This window comes from Labrus mixtus, chromosome 3 (assembly GCF_963584025.1).
Source record: "Labrus mixtus chromosome 3, fLabMix1.1, whole genome shotgun sequence".
Classification (NCBI taxonomy): domain Eukaryota; kingdom Metazoa; phylum Chordata; class Actinopteri; order Labriformes; family Labridae; genus Labrus; species Labrus mixtus.
In genome coordinates, this window is record NC_083614.1 from 13544644 (window position 1) to 13564671 (window position 20028).

The following is a 20028-nucleotide window of genomic DNA, read 5'->3' on the forward strand; positions in this document are numbered from 1 at the left end:
GCTTTGACGAACAGCATCACAATCAGAATGAGCGTTTGGTGTGTTCACAGGTTCACACAAACAAAGACACTGACTTCAGTTACATTTGGTCTCTCTCTCTCTACAGCATCCAAAATTAAATAATTCAAAACAATATATACAAACACGAGACAATAGTGCAGCTGTGAGGAGAGCAAAAGATTCCGAGATAAACTTAATAAAAAAATCATGTATGACACAGATACATTAATTTACAAAAGGGAGGTTCTGTATTTTCTCTGTTTGTTTCTCCTCCTTTTGTAAAGCACTTTGTGACTCTGTTCTTGAAAGTTATATATATATATATATATATATATATATAAATACAGTGTGAATATGTTCATGACAGATGAGGGGAGGATAATTGCATGATTAAATGTCATGTGTTATTAAATTCAACATAAATACTTTTAACAGTGGGTGTTAATATCAACATGGTGCCTGAATAGCAACACTAGAAGAATAATTGAATAATATGATTTAATTTGATCATGATAGTACTCATATTGATTGAGAAATCTTTTCTAGATTCAAACAGTAAGACTAGTAATATACAAATGACTGGAAAACAATACATTCTTATGGACTGTATGAGCTCAATTTATCTTTTTCAAAAACACACATTTCTTTATCTTTTCAGTATTTAAACAAATCAAATAATGTGATGTGAAATAAAACTAGTGTTTTAAAACAATAATTCATTTGAATGATGATGAAAGTATCAAACAGTACTGAAGATAAAAAAAAACATACATTTGTTTCTTGAAACAGATGTGAAGGAGAGGAGTGAATACAAGCAAAGCAAAACTCCTGCACAATGTTGTGTTTCACATTTTGGCAATTTATTAGAACCGTTCTGCTGTCATGTCAACCTCAGCTGCTTTTGTGAAGTTTACAAAAACATTCAAACTTAAAACATTTACATTTATTGAAAATGATCAAGAGTTCTGAAGCAGCATCAACTGCATGCACAGACACTCCTCTGCATGTTGCTTCTACAGGAGGACTCCAGGAGGCGCTGAGGAGCCTATGGGGAGGCTCATTTTCAGCACTGCAGGGTGCAGAAGGAAGATGTTTCTGTAAAATGCCAATAATGGGACATAGACACTAATCTGGAGAAACATGATGTTTGTTTAATAAAGTGTTAAAATTCAGAGAGAATGTATGGAAGAGAAAAAAAAAATGTGTATGTTTCATCTGTCAAGGAACTGAAAACAGCATAAAACCACGTCTCAAACCCCATCACATCCTGTTAGAGCGGATGAAACTACACCCAAATCTTCTCTAACACTGAAAACTAAACTAAACCAAATCCCATTTCTGATCAGACCTCGGGTGTGAGGAGAAGATTTTAACTGTCTGTGAGTCACATTGAAATATTCAAAGTCATATATATGTAATTTTAATGCAGATTATTAATAAAAAATAATACAGCTTTTTTCAGAGGTGCCTTTCAAAACACTCAAGGTCACCTTAAAAAGCAGAGATAAAAACAACAAAGTAACAATACATTGATAAAATGACCATTAAAAAGACAAATTTACAGGATGTAGAGGATTTATGAGATGGAGAATGATCAGACTGAACATGCCCGTTTTAAAAGATGTGTTTTGAGATGATATTTAAAAATGAGGAGAGAGTCAATATTGCAGATGTGTGGTGGGAGGGGGTTCCAGAGGTGGGGGGCAGAGCGACTGAAGGCTTTGGACCCCATGGTGGAAATCTTTAGTAATAAAAACATTAAAATGATGTTTTCATCTGAAGCTTGGTGTGTCTTTTCAACATCTGTTGGATAATTGACAACAAACTTTAAGTTTTCTTATCCTATGTGACACTGAGACAGTCATGATCTCCAGATGATAAATTGAAGTATACTTCAGCTCATGTGGTCAACTCACATGCTATTCCAATCTAAAGTTCTCAGAATGTGTCATACTTCTTAATCCATCCCAGATGTTCTCAAACAATATAATCTCTGTTATTTTTATTATTCATACCATGTCATACTGAAGATTTAAAAAAAGCTACATCTATAAGTCTTGAGAGGAAAGAATCCATCAAAAATTACAGACAAACTTCTGCATACTACCGCATGTACCGAATTGTTGTCTATGTTTTTGTGTCATTTAGACAGTGTGCAGGAGTTTGTGTGCAAATTTTTGTAACTGAAAGAAGAAAGTTCCAAATACTTGGTGTCTAGGACTTGTTTTTTGTTGCAGTGGTATGGTAAATGGACTTAAGCTTATAGTGCTTTATAGTCTTCTGACTATTCAAAGCGCTTTTGTATCAATTGTTATGACCTTAAAAGGTTTTAAGTGGACCCAAAAGCAAGACCGGAAAACAGGGTGGTGGGTAAAAGGGGTATTTATTGAGGTGAGGCTGGTGAGGGCCCACCGGGCTTGTGCGGATGTTCACGATAGAAGTCCCGAATCAGGGAGTGGTCCAGAATGAGTTTTCGGGAGATCCATGACCGTTCCTCCGGGCCGTAACCCTCCCAGTCCACTAAAAACTGGTACCCCCGCCCTCTACCCCGAACAACCAGGATCTTACTCACTGTGAAGGCCGAGTGGTTGTCAATGATCCGGGGGGAGGAGGGGCAATGGCCGGAGGGCTAAGATCACTGGAAGAGACGGGCTTAAGCAGAGATACATGGAAGGTGGGATGTATTTTCAGGGAAGTAAGGAGCTTTAACCTGACAGATACAGGATTGATGATCCTCTCAATCTCAAAAGGTCCAATGTAACGGGGAGCTAGCTTACGTGACTCGAACTGAAGGGGAAGGTCTAGGAAAGGAGAGCCACACTCGCTGACCAGGGCGATACTCTGGAGCAGGTGAACAATGCATATCCGGCAGACGTTGGTTCCGTTGCGAGGAGCGAGTAAGAGCGGCCCTGACATGTCTCCAGATGTCTCTGATCCGCCTCAAATGTTCTTGCACAGAAGGAACTACGACCTCCTTCTCCTGGGTAGGGAATAAAGGGGGTTGGAAACCATTAGCTGCCATGAAAGGTGACATACCTGTGGCCGAGCAGGTGAGGGAGTTGTGGGCGTATTCAATCCAGGGCAGATGTAAACTCCAGGAGGCAGGGTGATGTGCCGTGACACAGCGGAGGGCTGCCTCCAGGTCCTGGTTCGCCCTCTCTGTCTGGCCGTTGGTCTGGGGATGAAACCCTGAGGAGAGACTGACTGCTGCACCCAGAGAGTTGCAAAATGCCTTCCAGACCCTGGAGGAGAACTAGGGGCCACAGTCTGAGACAATGTCAACTGGGATTCCATGGTGTTTGAAAATATGGTTAACGAGAATATTAGCAGTCTCGAGGGCTGAGGGCAACTTGGGTAAAGGCATAAAATGAACACTCTTCGAAAAACGGTCAACAATAGTAAGAATTACCGTTTTACCGTCAGAAGGAGGCAATCCTGTCACAAAGTCCACAGCAATGTGAGACCAGGGGCGACTGGGGATGGGCAAAGGGTGCAGCAGGCCAGCAGGGTGTGAGGCCTTAACCCGGGCACAGACAGAGCAGGTGGCCACAAACTCCCGGGTGTCCTTAGCCATGCTCGGCCACCAGAAGTGTTGTCGCAGGAAGAGGAGTGTTCTGCTAGAACCTGGATGACATGTGAGTTTAGAGGAATGTCCCCACTGGAGGACTTGCGACCGAGCAGCGTCGGGAACAAAAAGGCAATTGGGGGGTCCTGTTCCAGGGTCCGGCTGGGTCTTTTGAGCCTCTCTCACAACCGCCTCAATATCCCAAGTGGCTGCTCCAACAATGGGTTCCAGTTCTAGTTGAACCTACTGAGGAATAGGGACCAGCGGGCTTGACAGGATTTAAGACGTTTGGCTGAACACAGGTACGAGAGGTTTTTGTGGTCTGTCCAGATCAAAAAAGAGATCGCTGCTCCTTCCAACCAACCTCCATTGTTGTAGGGCCCACACCACTGCCAGCAACTCTCTATTCCCCACATCATAATTCCTTTCAGCCTGGGAAAGGCGCCAAGAGGAGGCTCAAAGGAGGGGTCGATAAGAGGCAAAGGATATTTATTCTTGACTGTAATATCATTGAGTCCACGATAGTCAATGCAGGGGCAGAGAGACTTGTCTTTTTTTTCCACAAAGAAAAAGCCTGCCCTGAGGGGAGAGGAGGAAGGGCGGATGAGACCTGCAGCCAGTGAGTCCTTGATGTATGTTTCCATGGCCTCCCTCTCTAGACGGGCCAAGTTGTACAGATGACTGGTAGGGAGTGAGACACCAGGGAGTAGATCAATGGCACAGTCATAAGGGCGATGTGGGGGCAGGGAAAGGGCCAGGTCCTTGCTGAGAACTGCTGCCAAGTCATGTTATTCTGGTGGAACGACGGACAGATCAGGAGGAGTAGGAGGGGGAGTCAAACTGTGGGAAGCTGGGATGGTTGACTGCAGACAGTGTGAATGACAAAAAAACACTCTAGCTGGAGATGGAAGAGGTCTTCCAGTCGATATGAGGATTGTGTAGCTTTAGCCAAGGGAGACCAAGGACCACAGGAAAAACTGGAGAATGAATCACGTAGAGTTGTACGTTTTCACGGTGGTTACTAGAGATGATGAGGGATATAGGTGAGATGCAATGAGACACACTGTGGCTATGAGACGACCATCCAAGGCAGTAACAACTTTGGGAGAATCCAATGTCACGGCGGAGATATCAGCTTGACTCACCAACTCATCGTGAATGAAACTGTCATCGGCTCCGGAGTCAATTAACACCCTGACAGGGAGAGAGTGATTAGTCCAATGGATGGAGGCAGGTAAGGTGATCTGAAATGGAGAGCAGGGGGTAGAGGAGGTTCGGCTCACCAGTGCGCTCTCTCCTACTGATGAGCCCCTCCTTTTGGCGTGGAAGGACAGGAAACCAGGAAGTGACCAGCTTGGCCACAGTAAATGCACAGCTTGAGGTGCATGCGTCGTTGGCGTTCACTGGGAGTCAGGCGGGCTCTTCCCAATTGCATGGGCTCCGCCCGAAGCTGCAGGGGGCACTAGAGGATTGGTAGGTGGAGAAGGGGGAGGACTGGGAGTCTGGGAAGCCTGAGTGTGCAGGGTGGGAGCAAACCTGCGGGGTCGGCTACCTCTCTCCCTGTGTCTTTTCCTAAGCCTGTTGTCCATCTTAATAGCTAGAGAAATTAGATCCTCGAGTGAATTAGGTTCATCTCGGGAAGTTAATTCATCCTTAAGCTCCTCAGACAGACCTTTAACAAAAACTCCCAGAAGTGATAACTCGTCCCAACTCTGAAGCTAAAATCCGAAAATCAACAGAAAAAGTAGCTACTGGCTGGGAACCTTGACGAAGAGACAACAGGTGTTTAACTGCCTCCTGACCCTGAACAGGATGATCAAAAACTTTACGTAACTCAAATGAGAATAAAGCAAAAGATTCTACAACTGGTGACTTATTCTCCCACAAAGCTGTAGCCCACTGACCCACTTTACCCCGTAAACAAGTTCATAACATAAGCTATCCTAGATCTGTCAGAAGGATAACTAGAAGGCTGTTGGTCAAACACTAGAGAGCACTGAAGAAGGAAGCGGCCACAAGAACCTAAATCACAAGAATACTGTTCAGGTGGGGGCACAAATGGTTCTCTGAGGTGGGTGGGGGAGGGAGCTTGAGGAACTGGTGTAGCAGTAGGGTTACTCACAAAGGTTGAAGGTGATGTACCAGGAGTAGCAGCTTGAACTGAAAGCTGTGTGAGCTGAGAGTTGATGTGGGAGATGTTCCTGTGAAGACTCTGTAGAGATTCCATAACTTCCTGTAGCATATTGTCATGTCTTCCAATAAGGGCTCCTTGGCTGGAGAGGGCCTGGGGAAGGGGGTCTTGGTCCGCTGGGTCCATGGTGGCCAGATTATTCTGTTACGACCTTAAAAAGGTTTTAAGTGGACCCAATAGCAAGACCGGAAAACAGGGTGGTGGGTAAAAGGGGTATTTATTGAGGTGAGGCTGGTGAAGGCTGGTGAGGCTTGAATGAGAGGCAAGGGACAATAAGTCATAGGTAATTTCAAAGTACAAAAAGTCGTACTGATTCTGACAGCCGATCTACCACGGTGTAGGCGGAAATAATCTGGCAGTTTGGGAGAGGTGAACCAGGGTATAAATGCTGCAGCCGGTGATTACAGATGATGATCAGGTGAGTGATTGCAGAGAGCTCCAGCAGCCAGTAAGCCACGCCCAGCCTCTGAAAGAAAAAACACAAGCACCAAACCAAAAGCAAACCAGGAAAATACACAAAAATGTCCAACCACCACATCGATGTCACACCTACCCATTCACACACTGATGGGGGAGGTTGCTATGTAGAAAGAGACCATCAGAAGTAACTAATCCCATTCATACACATGCATACACCACCGATGAAGCAGTGGGAGCTACTTGAGGTTCAGTGTCTTGCCCAAGGACACATCATGTGGCTGCAGGAGCTGGGGATTGAACCCCCAACCTTCCGGCTGAGAGAAGACCGCCTGTACCAACTGAGCCACAGCCGCCCTGGAATCAACATTGATTTTCAATAAAATAATATCAAAGTTGAATTATTATTTGATCTCATGACTGCTCTGTTCCATTCTGCTAACATGTCTGCAGACTCTCAGTGCAGTTTATTTACGCTTTGTGTGTTTGTTTGTGTTGTTATGTTATGTTTTAATGTAGTTTGTAATGTCTGATGTGTCTGATTTTAATAAATAAACGGCCACAAACACCTGGTAGTCTCACCTTTATCTCCCTGTTCTCAAACCTGCAGAGATGTATCACAATCTGCTGATGATGAAAATTGAATTTCCTTTTGTGTTTCGTCTCGTGTAATAGTAGATGAGCCAATAGGAAGCTCTGACATGAAAACATGAAACCACAGAGGCTGAGAAGGCAGGAGTTTTTTCAGGTTTCCTCCCCGCCACATCACTTTTCCACCCAGACATTGTTTCTTTTTCAACAGAAAATCTGACACATTTTCTTTCTCAATAAATTAAATTAAATATGTTGCAAATGAATGGAAACAGAAACCTGTGGGTTTAATGTACTGCATGTTAAGTTTAATAACCTCTGTTTTAAATAAACATCTCTGTACTTATTTGTAGTATTTTGGCCCAAAATGATGAAAATATTTCAAAACGAACCAATTTATTGATACAGAATACTGACAGAAATTAATTTAACGATTATCTTGACACAGATTTATACATTTGTTCAAATATGGTTTAATTTAGCTGAGGAGTAACATTAATTTGGTGAGGTAAAATAAAATAAAAATTAGTAAAACGAGTTCAAAGCGAGCAGATGTCGTGTATTTTTTTAAACCACTCTCACTGAGGTAAAGATAAACATTTCTACTTTAAAGCATGCTGCCATGATCCACACACATTTCTTATACATGATGTAGACTTGGTTTTAAAAGTTAAAGCTGCGCCTGTTAAAGTCCAAGCAGATTAATGGTTCTGGGTGCTCTCAGAAAGTGCCTATATTATTATTACTATATTATAATTATACATAACATTACTATATGTGTTATGTTATGGGAGAGGAATGATACATAACACTAAAGGAAGCCCAGACTCAGACTAATGTGTCTGAATGGGTGTTGGTAATGAAAGGGAGAACTTTGTGTAGACTCGTACATTTAACGTTAAACGCCTTCAACCCATTAGGTGGCGGTAATGCAACAAGATAGATGCAATAAGATAGAGGTCACAAGATAGATGCACAGAAGAAGAAAGTCGAACAACCGGAAATCTAAAGGATTTGTTGTCATCACGTGACATTGTTTCGCTTTAGCCGGTTGTCTGACGGACTGAGGCGTGAAAATGGCGAGAAACTCGGAGAAACAGCAGGGCAGGCTTAACAGACTGTGGCTGCAGAGAGAGAGAGAGGGTGAGACCATGCTGTCTGTATATCTGATGCGGACAGCTAGCTTTGGCTGTTAGCCACACTAACTAGCTCTACGTAGCTCCTCCTGCAGAGGTAGAGTCATCTCAGTTTGAGTAATCTCACAAAATGTTCTGTAAACAGGCCAGTTGTTTCTCTGAATGTTACCGGACCGCTCTTGTGTTTGCTGACAGATAGCATGTAGCTCAGAGCAAAGCCTGATGTTGTGTTTTTGTCCTCACAGAAGGTCGTCTCAGAGACGTTCCTGAGCGGAGACCTCGGCTGGTAAAGATTAAAATCATTCAATAAGATCCGATTTACTCTCTGAGCAGCTTCATTCATTCACACATTCTGTCTCCTCAGTCCGCTCTGAATTCAGCCTCTTCTGTGAAGAAGTGGATCCCCAGCATCAAGTCAGAGATCGAGTATTATCTGCAGGTCAGTGATCAAGTATTACCTGTAGATCAGTGATCGATTATTACCTGTAGATCAGTGATCGATTATAACCTGTAGATCAGTGATCGATTATAACCTGCTACAGGTCAGTATAGTGATCTAGTACTATCTGCAGGTCAGTATAGTGATCTAGTACTATCTGCAGGTCAGTGAAGTGATCTAGTACTATCTGCAGGTCAGTATAGTGATCTAGTACTACCTGCAGGTCAGTATAGTGATCTAGTACTATCTGCAGGTCAGTATAGTGATCTAGTACTATATGCAGGTCAGTATAGTGATCTAGTACTATATGCAGGTCAGTATAGTGATCTAGTACTATCTGCAGGTCAGTGAAGTGATCTACTACTATCTGCAGGTCAGTATAGTGATCTAGTACTATCTGCAGGTCAGTGAAGTGATCTAGTACTATCTGCAGGTCAGTATAGTGATCTAGTACTACCTGCAGGTCAGTATAGTGATCTAGTACTATCTGCAGGTCAGTGAAGTGATCTAGTACTACCTGCAGGTCAGTATAGTGATCTAGTACTATCTGCAGGTCAGTATAGTGATCTAGTACTATCTGCAGGTCAGTATAGTGATCTAGTACTATCTGCAGGTCAGTGAAGTGATCTAGTACTATCTGCAGGTCAGTGAAGTGATCTAGTACTACCTGCAGGTCAGTGAAGTGATTTAGTACTATCTGCAGGTCAGTGAAGTGATCTAGTACTACCTGCAGGTCAGTATAGTAATCTAGTACTACCTGCAGGTCAGTGAAGTGATTTAATACTATCTGCAGGTCAGTTTAGTGATCTAGTACTATCTGCAGGTCAGTGAAGTGATCTAGTACTACCTGCAGGTCAGTGAAGTGATCTAGTACTATCTGCAGGTCAGTGAAGTGATCTAGTACTACCTGCAGGTCAGTGAAGTGATTTAGTACTATCTGCAGGTCAGTATAGTGATCTAGTACTACCTGCAGGTCAGTGAAGTGATTTAGTACTATCTGCAGGTCAGTATAGTGATCTAGTACTATCTGCAGGTCAGTGAAGTGATCTAGTACTACCTGCAGGTCAGTATAGTAATCTAGTACTACCTGCAGGTCAGTGAAGTGATCTAGTACTATCTGCAGGTCAGTATAGTGATCTAGTACTATCTGCAGGTCAGTATAGTGATCTAGTACTACCTGCAGGTCAGTATAGTGATCTAGTACTATCTGCAGGTCAGTGAAGTGATCTAGTACTATCTGCAGGTCAGTGAAGTGATCTAGTACTATCTGCAGGTCAGTATAGTGATCTAGTACCATCTGCAGGTCAGTATAGTGATCTAGTACTATCTGCAGGTCAGTGAAGTGATCTAGTACCATCTGCAGGTCAGTATAGTGATCTAGTACTATCTGCAGGTCAGTATAGTGATCTAGTACCATCTGCAGGTCAGTATAGTGATCTACTACTATCTGCAGGTCAGTATAGTGATCTAGTACTATCTGCAGGTCAGTGAAGTGATCTAGTACTATCTGCAGGTCAGTATAGTGATCTAGTACTATCTGCAGGTCAGTATAGTGATCTAGTACCATCTGCAGGTCAGTATAGTGATCTACTACTATCTGCAGGTCAGTATAGTGATCTAGTACTATCTGCAGGTCAGTGAAGTGATCTAGTACTATATGCAGGTCAGTATAGTGATCTAGTACTATCTGCAGGTCAGTGAAGTGATCTAGTACTATCTGCAGGTCAGTGAAGTGATCTAGTACTATCTGCAGGTCAGTATAGTGATCTAGTACCATCTGCAGGTCAGTATAGTGATCTAGTACTATCTGCAGGTCAGTATAGTGATCTAGTACTATCTGCAGGTCAGTATAGTGATCTAGTACTATCTGCAGGTCAGTGAAGTGATCTAGTACCATCTGCAGGTCAGTATAGTGATCTAGTACTATCTGCAGGTCAGTATAGTGATCTAGTACCATCTGCAGGTCAGTATAGTGATCTACTACTATCTGCAGGTCAGTATAGTGATCTAGTACTATCTGCAGGTCAGTGAAGTGATCTAGTACTATCTGCAGGTCAGTATAGTGATCTAGTACTGTCTGCAGGTCAGTATAGTGATCTAGTACTATCTGCAGGTCAGTATAGTGATCTAGTACTGTCTGCAGGTCAGTATAGTGATCTAGTACTATCTGCCGTTCAATGATGCTAACATTGATCTTGTATGATAAACATGAGCCGGTGTTTAGGTTGAATGAGTGACCATGTTAACTGGTGACTTTCATTTCATATCTGTCTGTGTCAGGAGATTTCAGGCCTCAGATCAGCTCCACCTCTCTGTCTGGTGTTAGGTTGACCACATGTTTGGTACAGTCAGCATTTCCAACATGGAACACCATGGTTGGGCTTCCCTCCAGAAACATGTACAGTCCATGATGTTTCGAGTACTGTTAATGCCTCTTTGTTTAGTTTTTCATTAAAGACATATCCGATGAGTGTATCGTGACATCATTATAAAATAAAGACACTTCCTTAGGACACCAACATCTGTTGTAACTATGACAACCACAGACACATTCGACTGGGTCACCAGTAAACATGGTCACTCTTTAAACTCAAAACGTTTGTTTTGTTGTTGTATGTTCTGAGGTTGTGTTTTTTCTTGTTGCTGTATTGTTGTTGTTGTCTGACTAAGATTGTGTTTGTCTCGTTGTTGTGTGTCTTGAGGTTGTGTTTGTCTTGTTCTCTTGAGGTTTTTATTGTTGTCCTTGTATTTGTTGTTGTGTTTCACTTGTTGTTGTCATTGTACCTGTTGTTGTTGTTGTTGTTGTTGAAGTTGTTGTATATGTTCTCACAGCAGTCCCAGCTCTCTCATTACCCAGAGAGGAAGATCGCTCAGTTCCAGCAGCACATTGACTCTTTAGAGAAAGAGTATAAAAGCTTCATGTCCAAACTACGAGTACTCGACCCGACCTGTAAACACTCGCCGTGGACGCCCCGAGCATACCACAAACGCCGTGCTGACCCCTCCGGCACATCCAGTTCAGGTAACTGTTGGCTCTCAATTGTCTGCTTTACATGTTTCTGAAAGGTTTTTTTGATTGGTTGAACATTTGCTATAAGACCCAGTCAGTTAACTCCTCCTCCTCCTCCTTCTCCTTATCGATTCAGTGAAAACTCCTCGTCTTAGTGACTCTGACGGAGTCAGTACTGACAGACGATCTGAGGAGGGTCCAGACTGTAACAGACCATCAGACTCTGACAGAGCCGTCACGTTTCTGACCAATCCTCTCTCAGGATCATCAGAAGGGCTCTCTGAGGACCAGAATCAGGACCAGCCCCTCCTCTTTGACCACATGAAGCTGTGTGTGTCTGCTGCTGCGTTCAGAGGACCTCCCTCACAGCTCGCTTCCTCTCACACTCACAGTCTGACCCGCGTCCTGCAGGCTGGACTCCCTAACCTGGTAAATTCCTCGTCCTCCTCCAACAGTAGGAGCAGAGACTCAGAGACACAAGGGAATTGTGGGAAATCCTCGGTCATTGAGACCACAGACAGGACGACTCACATCCTGGGACTGGCCTGTTACTCTTCGTCCTCTGAGGAGGAGGAGGAGAGCAGGTGACGTTTTTTTTCTGAAGGGTCCACACGTTTCTACATTTGAAATACAAAACAATTTTTCTGTGTTATTTGTTAGTGAGTTCTGCTCAGTGGCAGAGGCAAAAATAAGACGATAAAAAATGGATTAAACTTTTTTTAATTATTTCATTTAACCATTATTTAACCACTTAATTAACCTATTGAGACCAAAATCTCTTTCACTAGGGTGACCGGCCAAGAGGGCAGCTTTAGCTGCTCGTCTCAATATTCAATATTTAGGTCTTTCAACCTAAATATTGAAGATATCACAGAAGAAGAAATAATAGATAAGTATTACTTGTGGTATTGAAAATGGCTCTGATTATGGAGTCTTGATAATGGTATTAGTATCGATAACAAATTGAGGATCCTATCCGCACACAGATTGTGGAAACACATATAACTTGTATCATGATAACATTGGGATTTATTGTTTGAGGAGATTCACATTTCCCAGAAAAAATTTATATATCGAAAAAGAAGAAGAAAGTTTGTTGATCAGAGCGACTCTGCAGCCCCTCATTATGACACTGTATGTTTAATACAGTTTACCTCTCAAACATCTGTAGCTCTCGGTGTGTGTGTGTGTGTGTGTGTGTGCGTGTGTGTGTGTGCGCGCGCGCATGTGTGTGTTTCATCATTATGATCGAGCAGATTAATGAAATCAGTCATCATGACCACACGGCTGTTCACAGCAGAGAGATTCCTGCTGATTCAGTTCTTCACCTCCTGCCTCCTCTCAGGTTGGCGACCTAATTAGACCCCAACACCTCACCACCTTCCATCACAGTGTGCTGGGCTTTCAGTGTGACTCTTCTGGGAAACTGGCTGTTTGACGGAGTTACCCTTTAAGTCTTGGCTAAGTGTGCGTACTGGGGCTTACAGCGTTTCCCTTCAGCTCTGCAGGGGTATGCAAAAACGAAACACAGGGTGTGTAACATGATGCAGCTGAGAGCGTCACACAAAAAATGTTGACTCCATACCAGAATTTTAAACGATATAGATACTTGTTTGATACCATGGTAATGTTAAATAAATAAAAAATGCAGACAAACTCCTGCAAAATGACGAAATTCCTGTGACTGTGTGTCTGTGTGGCTACGGAGGATCTCAGAGGACTTGACAGATTACTGTATAAAACAAAGAATTATTGATTTCTCACCATAAACTGTTGGTGGACAAGTACAATAAAAAACTAAATATGGTGTGACAGCCTGCTGAACACGCACACAAACACACCCACACACACAGCTTACTAATATATTAAAAGGTATTTATTAATCGACAGAAACTATCTCAAGTCTGGTGGAAACTTGAAACCACAGTGAGGAGCAGTTTATGCAGTTTGAACTCCGAGTCAGGATGGCAGAGACCACAGCGACATATACTGATAATACTGTGTGAGTGTGTGTGTTCCTGTAAACTGGTCTCTGAGGTGAATGTGGAGGTTTTTTCTCACCTCTCCTCTGTACCACCATCTCAGCTGCAGACGTCTTTTTTGTTTCATGTGCTTCTTTTTCCCACCTAGGGTCTGCTGACAGCTCAAACTGCTGCATTACTGATGCACCGGCACACACGCACACAGAGGATCCCAGATAGACGAATGTTTATAAAGAAGCATTTAGAGATCTTTACTGGTGTTTTTATTCAACTTTCCTTTTGCCTGCAGGTCTCACAGAGACACAGCGTTTGAACAGTTTAGTCAAAGATCATCACAGTGAAACAAAGAAATCTGAATAATTTTTGCAACAGACAGATCCTCCTTAAAGCTGCAGGTATTTTTGCCAGCATCTTACCTGCTTGTGAAACTAAAACTGCTTTAATGAAACGCTTCATCCTCTGTGCAGTCAGATTTCAATGCTGTGCAGGGTTTTCTTTTCTTTCTGTACAGACACATCCCTGAATCATTTTGGAAGTTTGTTTATTTATTAAAATTGATATCTGATTCAAATGTTTGAGCTCTTTTGCTTCATGTTTTTCATTATTTCTGTGTTTCTGGTTTGTATGTAAAAACTGCTCCAAACCAGTTGTCTCTGAAAGCTAAAGTTACTTGACAGATCGAGTCAGATTCAGGAGAGGCTGCAGATGTGAAGCGTTTCTGACCCAACAGACAAAGCAAGTTGTAGGGTATGCAGATCTAAAGAAAAGCTTTCACAGCTGCTGGATCAACAATCAAACTGAAGGAAAGAATTAAAAGAGGATCTGCACACTTTTGCTGGGAGCTTTTAGTTAAATTTGTGGATTGTACTTTTTTTTCTGTTTTGCCAAACATCTCAGAGCCCCTGAAACAGAGTACATTGGTCAGAACCCCACCCCCCCTCCCGCAGTGTAAAGCATATGTAATCTGTTGGTTTAGACGTGAAACTTAGGTAAATTAAGTTCCGTGTTGCTCAGTGTTTCCTTTCGTGGAATTTGTCTCTGGTTAGTCATGGGGGGTCAGCTGAAACCTCCAGCTTCCTGCCCCCCCCCCCCCCCCCCCCCTTCAGCAGATCTGTCTATGCAAACAGTTCTGAATGTTAAAGTTTCATGAAGTTTAACTTCATCTAGCAGGGTGGGTGGATGTGGGGATGACAGTTTGTGGGTTCCTGTGATGACATTATGACAACTAGCATGTCCTCAGCGTGTTGTGTGCCTGTGGGCGGGGCCTGCAGGAGGTGCATACATGTACTGCAGAGTTAGTCTTTGATTAAAGTGAAATTGATCAGACGTGCACACAGTGTCTCTCTGCAGCATCATGACCCACCATGAACAGAACTACCCCTTCCCTCAGGTATTCCTCGTGGACGGAGGAGGGGGTCCGCAGTATCCTGCCAATCAGCCCAACCTTGTACCCTGCTGGTCCTTCCCACCCCCTCAGGAGAGACGGAGGAGCCAGGAGAGGAGCGGGGGCTGCCTGGGTGTGCGTCCCGGCACGGCCATGCTGGTCCTGATGCTGTTCCTGCTTGTGTTCGCCGCACTCGGCTTCGAGGCTTTCCAGATCTACACGCTGCAGAGAGAGCTGAAGGAGCTCCGACAGGTGAGCACTGCCAACTTCACTGAGTGTCTTTTTTCTCTAAGTCAATCCAAGTGCGTATTTCTTTCTCTTATTCACCTTGTATTGATCTCTGACATTTCTTTAGTTTTTGATAGGCCTATAAGCTTTTTGTCTGTATTTATTTTATTATTATTTATTTGTCTCTATTCCGGGACTAATAATAATAATAATACATTTTATTTAAAGGCGTCTTTCAAAACTCTCAAGGTCACCTTACAGAGCAGAGATAAAAACAATGTTTTTGTACTCTTTGCTCTTTAAAACACTTTTCTCTGCATGACTGTCTGAGTAAAGTTTAAGAACCGATGCAGCCTGCAGCTCACTGTGGACAGTTACAAAGAGCAGTGAGGGGAGAAATTATGAAAGATTGTGAGGCGATAATGTTCATTTGAATAGTTCCCCCTCTGTATAGTTCTTGCGCAGTCTTTATGGGGGCAGTGCGATTAAAGGTGTGAGTTTCACTTTGCTGATGGAGAGCTGTGAGGGTGGAAGGTTCAGTACTTGATTACTTGTGTTTTAAAACGATACAATCTGCTATTTCAGTGATTGATAGTATCACAAAGTAGCCTACATAAACTTTCAAGAAAACTAAATCAGTTACATAAGACAGGGGTAGGAGAGGAATGAATCCATCAAAATTTGCAGACAAACTTCTGCACACTGTTTAAATTGTACAAATAGAAACTAAAACACGGGCAATGTTTTGTGCAATATAGACAGTGTGCAGGAGTTTGTCTGCAATTTTCGGGAATTAAAAGTGTCTAGAACTCCTCTTTCTTGTTGCCGTGGCATCCAACAGGTATCTATATTTTAACTCTACTAGAAGCATATCAAAGTTTATAATTGTGGTATGGCGACAGCTCTACTCTGCAGAGTTTAAAGTGAATTTAACACTGAGTGACATTTAAAAACAGAGCAGGCACTGAATGTGGTCGGAGGTCCGGTGAGACAGGATTTCCTCTGCAGGCGCGAGTCTGATCTAATCCTCTGTTTCTCTGAAGGTTAAACCTGTGAGTGAGCCACACAGTGCGCAGAAGCAGATCGGTGAGTTAACCCACACACACACACTCACATGAGCATTGAGAATGTGTGCAAGCAGGAGCAGAGGAGCTGATGACACTGTGATGATGTTTCAGGTTTCTCTGACCCTGCGTGGAGACGAGAGGACATCAGAACTGCAGCACATGTGACAGGTGACATCACAATGCACACTTATTTCTAGTTTAAGTTTATTTAACCAGGAAACATAGAGAAGGAAGGAAGTCCTTATTAAAATTATAACCTGATGCATATTTCTCCAAAACTTTGAATCTACTTTTAAACAGATTCAAAGAGACCAGCTCCCCCAGACACAAATCTTCCAGCAGTGAACATGAAACTCCTTTTCACGTTTCAAGACACACTTTGGAGATAGATATCAGTGACTGGGTCACACAGCAAAGACTGAGGCTTCTGACATATTTTCCATGAATAAGATCACACAAGTACTGACTTATGAATAGGGACACGTCAGTGATTAAGTCTATGAGTGGGCAGTGCAGGCAAGCCTACTCGATCAGACAGAGTACAATGATGAGTTAGAGCCCCAGAATTTGTTATTTGAATGGAGAAGATGCATGCATCTTTAAAACAGCAGTATAGTAGATCAGAGGTGTTTTCTGGAGTTAAGGGAAACAATCAGCCAAACACATTGTGATTCAGTCAGATCCTCTGCTCTAACTCCTCCTCTCTCCTCTCTCCTCTCTCCTCTCTCCTCTCTCCTCTCTCCTCTCTCCTCTCTCCTCTCCTCTCTCCTGCAGGGCGGATGGATGGTGTCTCCCGGGCTCACACTCTTCTCTGGGAACCTCATGCAGGACGGGGCTTCACACTAGGGGCCGTGGCCTACAGGTATCAGGACGGAGCTCTGCAGGTGAATGAGACAGGACTGTACCACATTTACTCCCGTGTGGAGCTTACCTTAAAGGACTGCTCCCCCGAGTCCTCCTTCCGGCATGTCGTGTTCGTGCAGCGAGCAGGCCGGACGAATCCTCTGAGCTTGATGGAGGCGCACAGGGCGGGGTTCTGCTCTCTAAGGACCGGACTCTCCTGGACCACAGAGAGCTACCTGGGCTCGGCCCTGCAGCTGCAGAAGCTAGACCGAGTCTACGTGAACATTTCTCAGCCCAACGACCTGCGACGCGTTCCCTACGCCAACTTCTTCGGCCTCTACAAAATCTGAAGAGTTCGAACACAGCTTAAACTGTACAGACATGTTCCATCTGAACTCATCACTTTACATGTGGTTAAATCTAAACTCTTCACTGTACATGATGTTTAGAGCTGCAGGGAGGAGCAGGACTTGAGCCTCTGCAGGGTTAAAAAAACAAAACATGAACAGTTTGGGCCTTTCAGAGTAACACTAATGCACTGATTGAGTCATTGCATTTTTCATATTTATTTTAAAGTTTGATGTGTGATGTGATCTTTTAAAATTAGACTGTTTTATGAAGAAAATAAAGAGATGCCATCTTTTCAATTGAATCTTAGTTGGTGAAGTTTGAGCAGTCAGACGTGTGAAAAACTCCCACAGCAGGTCTGTTTGTGACCACTGGAAATCTTTCTCACCAGAACTGGTCCTCATACGACTTCCTGATCATCAGCCTGACCTCATTCAGTCAGCCAGAAGCTCCTCATTCTGTTCTTCTGAAATGTGTTAAAAAAAAATTCAATATTGAGAACAAAGAGCACAGTGCATGGTGAATCGCTGCAATTGAACCCCCTCTACTTGTGTCACCACAGAGTGAGCGGTGGCGGCGAGTACAGATGAGGGGACGCAGCTCTGACGTGTTTCCTTCCTGTGTGAACTTCTAGAGGGTCTCTGCTCTGCAGACTCAAAATGTTTCTGCTACTTTTACCCACAAGGTTGACGCCTGAGCTCAGAGCGGAGAAAAAGAAACGTTTCTTTCATTTCAGGGACTAAACTCAGAAAAAGTGTCTGATCAGTGTTTCAGTGAAACAGGAGGATTCATGAGGAGACTTTGCCGAGATCAGCTGATTATGATCTCATTTTAATGTTGACTTGATGCCAATCTGATGATCTCCAGGAGTAAAATAATCAGAAGACATTAATTGATAATTAGATGTGTTAAATGTTTCTGTTGTGTTTCCTGATGCAGGTTTACAGACTGTGATCCTCCTGTGCAGAGCTGAATCCTGTATAACTCTGAGACTGACTGATGATCAGTTAATTGTCAATCATTGATCGAGAAACTTAACTGCAAATTAATTTAATTATAGATTATTAACTGATGTTGTTGTTTTTGTTTTTTTTCAGTGAAATCATATATCAATGAAGAAATCTGTTTTCTTTGTCATCATTCAAAGTAAATTAAACATTTTGGGATTCGAGTCTGCTTTTAATATGAGATTTGTTTGGATATTATACGATGATTAATTCTCTTGCAAATGAACATCTGATCTCTGAGTAATGAAGTGATGAAATGGTAAAATGATGATGTGAGTGCAGCAGCAGATTTGTGGTTTGGTTGTTTCTCTGATCTCTTGGTTCTCACTGTGATGGTGTTTGTTCAAAGTGAAGTTCAGCCCGCAGTCTGTGTTTCACTAGAAAACACCCTCTGAAGTCTCAGATAGATTCTAGTAACAGTGATATTGATACCTGTTTGATACCACGGCACAAAAATAGAGGTTCTAGACACACAATATTGGATCAGTTCTTGTTTTTGATCCCTGAAAAGTGGGGAATGTATTTCAGCATTTTGACAGTACTCTCTCTCTTTTCTCATGCAGCTGCTTTTTGTTAGAAATATGACTAAAGATCTGTTAACGTACTCACAAACAGCTGTGACAATCCTCTCACAGAGCTCCTACATAGGTTAGCTTAAAAACTTATATCAAGGAGTCATAGAGGAGACATTTAGAAACAGTCTCAGAGCAACTGAGAGGAAACTTTTATCATAATGAGGAGGTGTGGTCAACCCTGTTACTAGGTAAGACACATTTTTTCAAAAGCTGTGATTGGCTGTTTAAAAAAACGACTCAAAATTTTCTCTTAGTAAAATGTGCAAAGAAAGAGTGAAATTAATCAACTTAATCATAGAATCTAGTCAGACATTATGTAATCATGAACATTATTATGAAATTAACATCCCTGTTGAATAAATTATAATTCATACTTTAAAGTATATAGATCACAACGTGTTTAAAAACACAAGCCCACTGTGCAGCAGCCTCTTCACCTGCTGAGAGTTCAGGTTACTCAGATACTCTTGTGGAGTAAATCCCCTTTAGAGGGACTCAACATACAGTCTCACTTTGCACTTAACAAAGTCAAAGATGGACTGAAACGCTGCAGAAATGATCTCTGTCCGTTCAACCAGACTGTGTGAGTCCTTCCTTGCTGTACCCTTACATTTAATTACTTGTGTTTATTTACATTGATAATAAATAATGTTAATGTTATTACCTGATCTAATTGATATTAACATGAGGCTGTGACAGAGCTGTAATTGTTTATTTTTAAAAGTCCTCTTCACTCCTCCTCAGGAGCTCTGTTAAGGGCTAACATACTTTGTGAATAATTTTCTTTCTCTACAAGGATCTAGTCCTTACTTTAAGGGGAAATTTTTCACGATTGTCAGAATTTCTCAAAAACTATGTCTCTACTCTTTGTACTCAGGGAGCTTTGTGAATAAGCCCTCTGATATTTTTTCACAGCTTTGGTACTTTCTGATACTATTGATTTTTAAAATAACTTTTTTTAAATATAAGATTGTATTGTTTACAAAAATTTTTACTAAAATTGTGTAAAGCCGTTAATGTTTAAATCCTCACAGTGTTAGATGTAAATTAAGGTTTCAGAAGCAGGTGGGTGATGCTGGTGTCTATAACCAGGGAGGGTTAAATCATCTGTACTGCTTTCTTATCAAACGTCTTAAAATTATAGGTATGAATTCATTAAATAGCATCAACTTCCATGAACAATTATTTAGCCAAGGAGGACGTCTTTTATGTTATGAAAGTATATGAAACAGTCATCCTGCTGAC

The 20028-nt window shown here is 42.4% G+C and overlaps 2 protein-coding genes across 3 annotated transcripts; both read left to right on the forward strand.

The window, feature by feature from the left end:
- Positions 1 to 7764: 7764 nt before the first annotated feature.
- si:dkey-86e18.1 (uncharacterized protein LOC557342 homolog) lies at positions 7765 to 13896 on the forward strand. 2 transcript variants are annotated; one of them, XR_009666956.1, is made up of 6 exons: positions 7765 to 7907; positions 8146 to 8186; positions 8265 to 8339; positions 11172 to 11361; positions 11486 to 12138; positions 13630 to 13896. XR_009666956.1 is itself a non-coding variant. In XM_061032127.1 (5 exons), exons 1-5 carry the CDS (start codon positions 7841 to 7843, stop codon positions 11935 to 11937), a joined length of 825 nt encoding a protein of 274 aa, XP_060888110.1. In that variant the 5' UTR covers positions 7765 to 7840; the 3' UTR covers positions 11938 to 13896. The 2 variants fall into 2 exon arrangements, 1 of the variants encoding a protein (XP_060888110.1); XM_061032127.1 differs by having other exon boundaries at positions 11486 to 13896.
- A 714-nt stretch (positions 13897 to 14610) lies between these two features.
- faslg (Fas ligand (TNF superfamily, member 6)) lies at positions 14611 to 19163 on the forward strand. The gene is made up of 4 exons (XM_061032151.1): positions 14611 to 14967; positions 15987 to 16029; positions 16122 to 16178; positions 16785 to 19163. The coding sequence occupies exons 1-4, from the start codon at positions 14686 to 14688 to the stop codon at positions 17201 to 17203; spliced, it is 801 nt and encodes a 266-aa protein (XP_060888134.1). The 5' UTR covers positions 14611 to 14685; the 3' UTR covers positions 17204 to 19163.
- The last annotated feature ends 865 nt before the right edge of the window (positions 19164 to 20028 follow it).

Coding starts and splice junctions, on each gene's coding strand:
- si:dkey-86e18.1 (XM_061032127.1), top strand. CDS start 7,841: ATGGCGAGAAACTCGGAGAAACAGCAGGGCAGGCTTAACAGACTGTGG. Junction 8,187..8,264: donor CTGAGCGGAGACCTCGGCTG/GTAAAGATTAAA, acceptor CTGTCTCCTCAG/TCCGCTCTGAATTCAGCCTC. Junction 11,362..11,485: donor CTCCGGCACATCCAGTTCAG/GTAACTGTTGGC, acceptor TTATCGATTCAG/TGAAAACTCCTCGTCTTAGT.
- faslg (XM_061032151.1), top strand. CDS start 14,686: ATGACCCACCATGAACAGAACTACCCCTTCCCTCAGGTATTCCTCGTG. Junction 14,968..15,986: donor AGCTGAAGGAGCTCCGACAG/GTGAGCACTGCC, acceptor GTTTCTCTGAAG/GTTAAACCTGTGAGTGAGCC. Junction 16,030..16,121: donor CAGTGCGCAGAAGCAGATCG/GTGAGTTAACCC, acceptor ATGATGTTTCAG/GTTTCTCTGACCCTGCGTGG.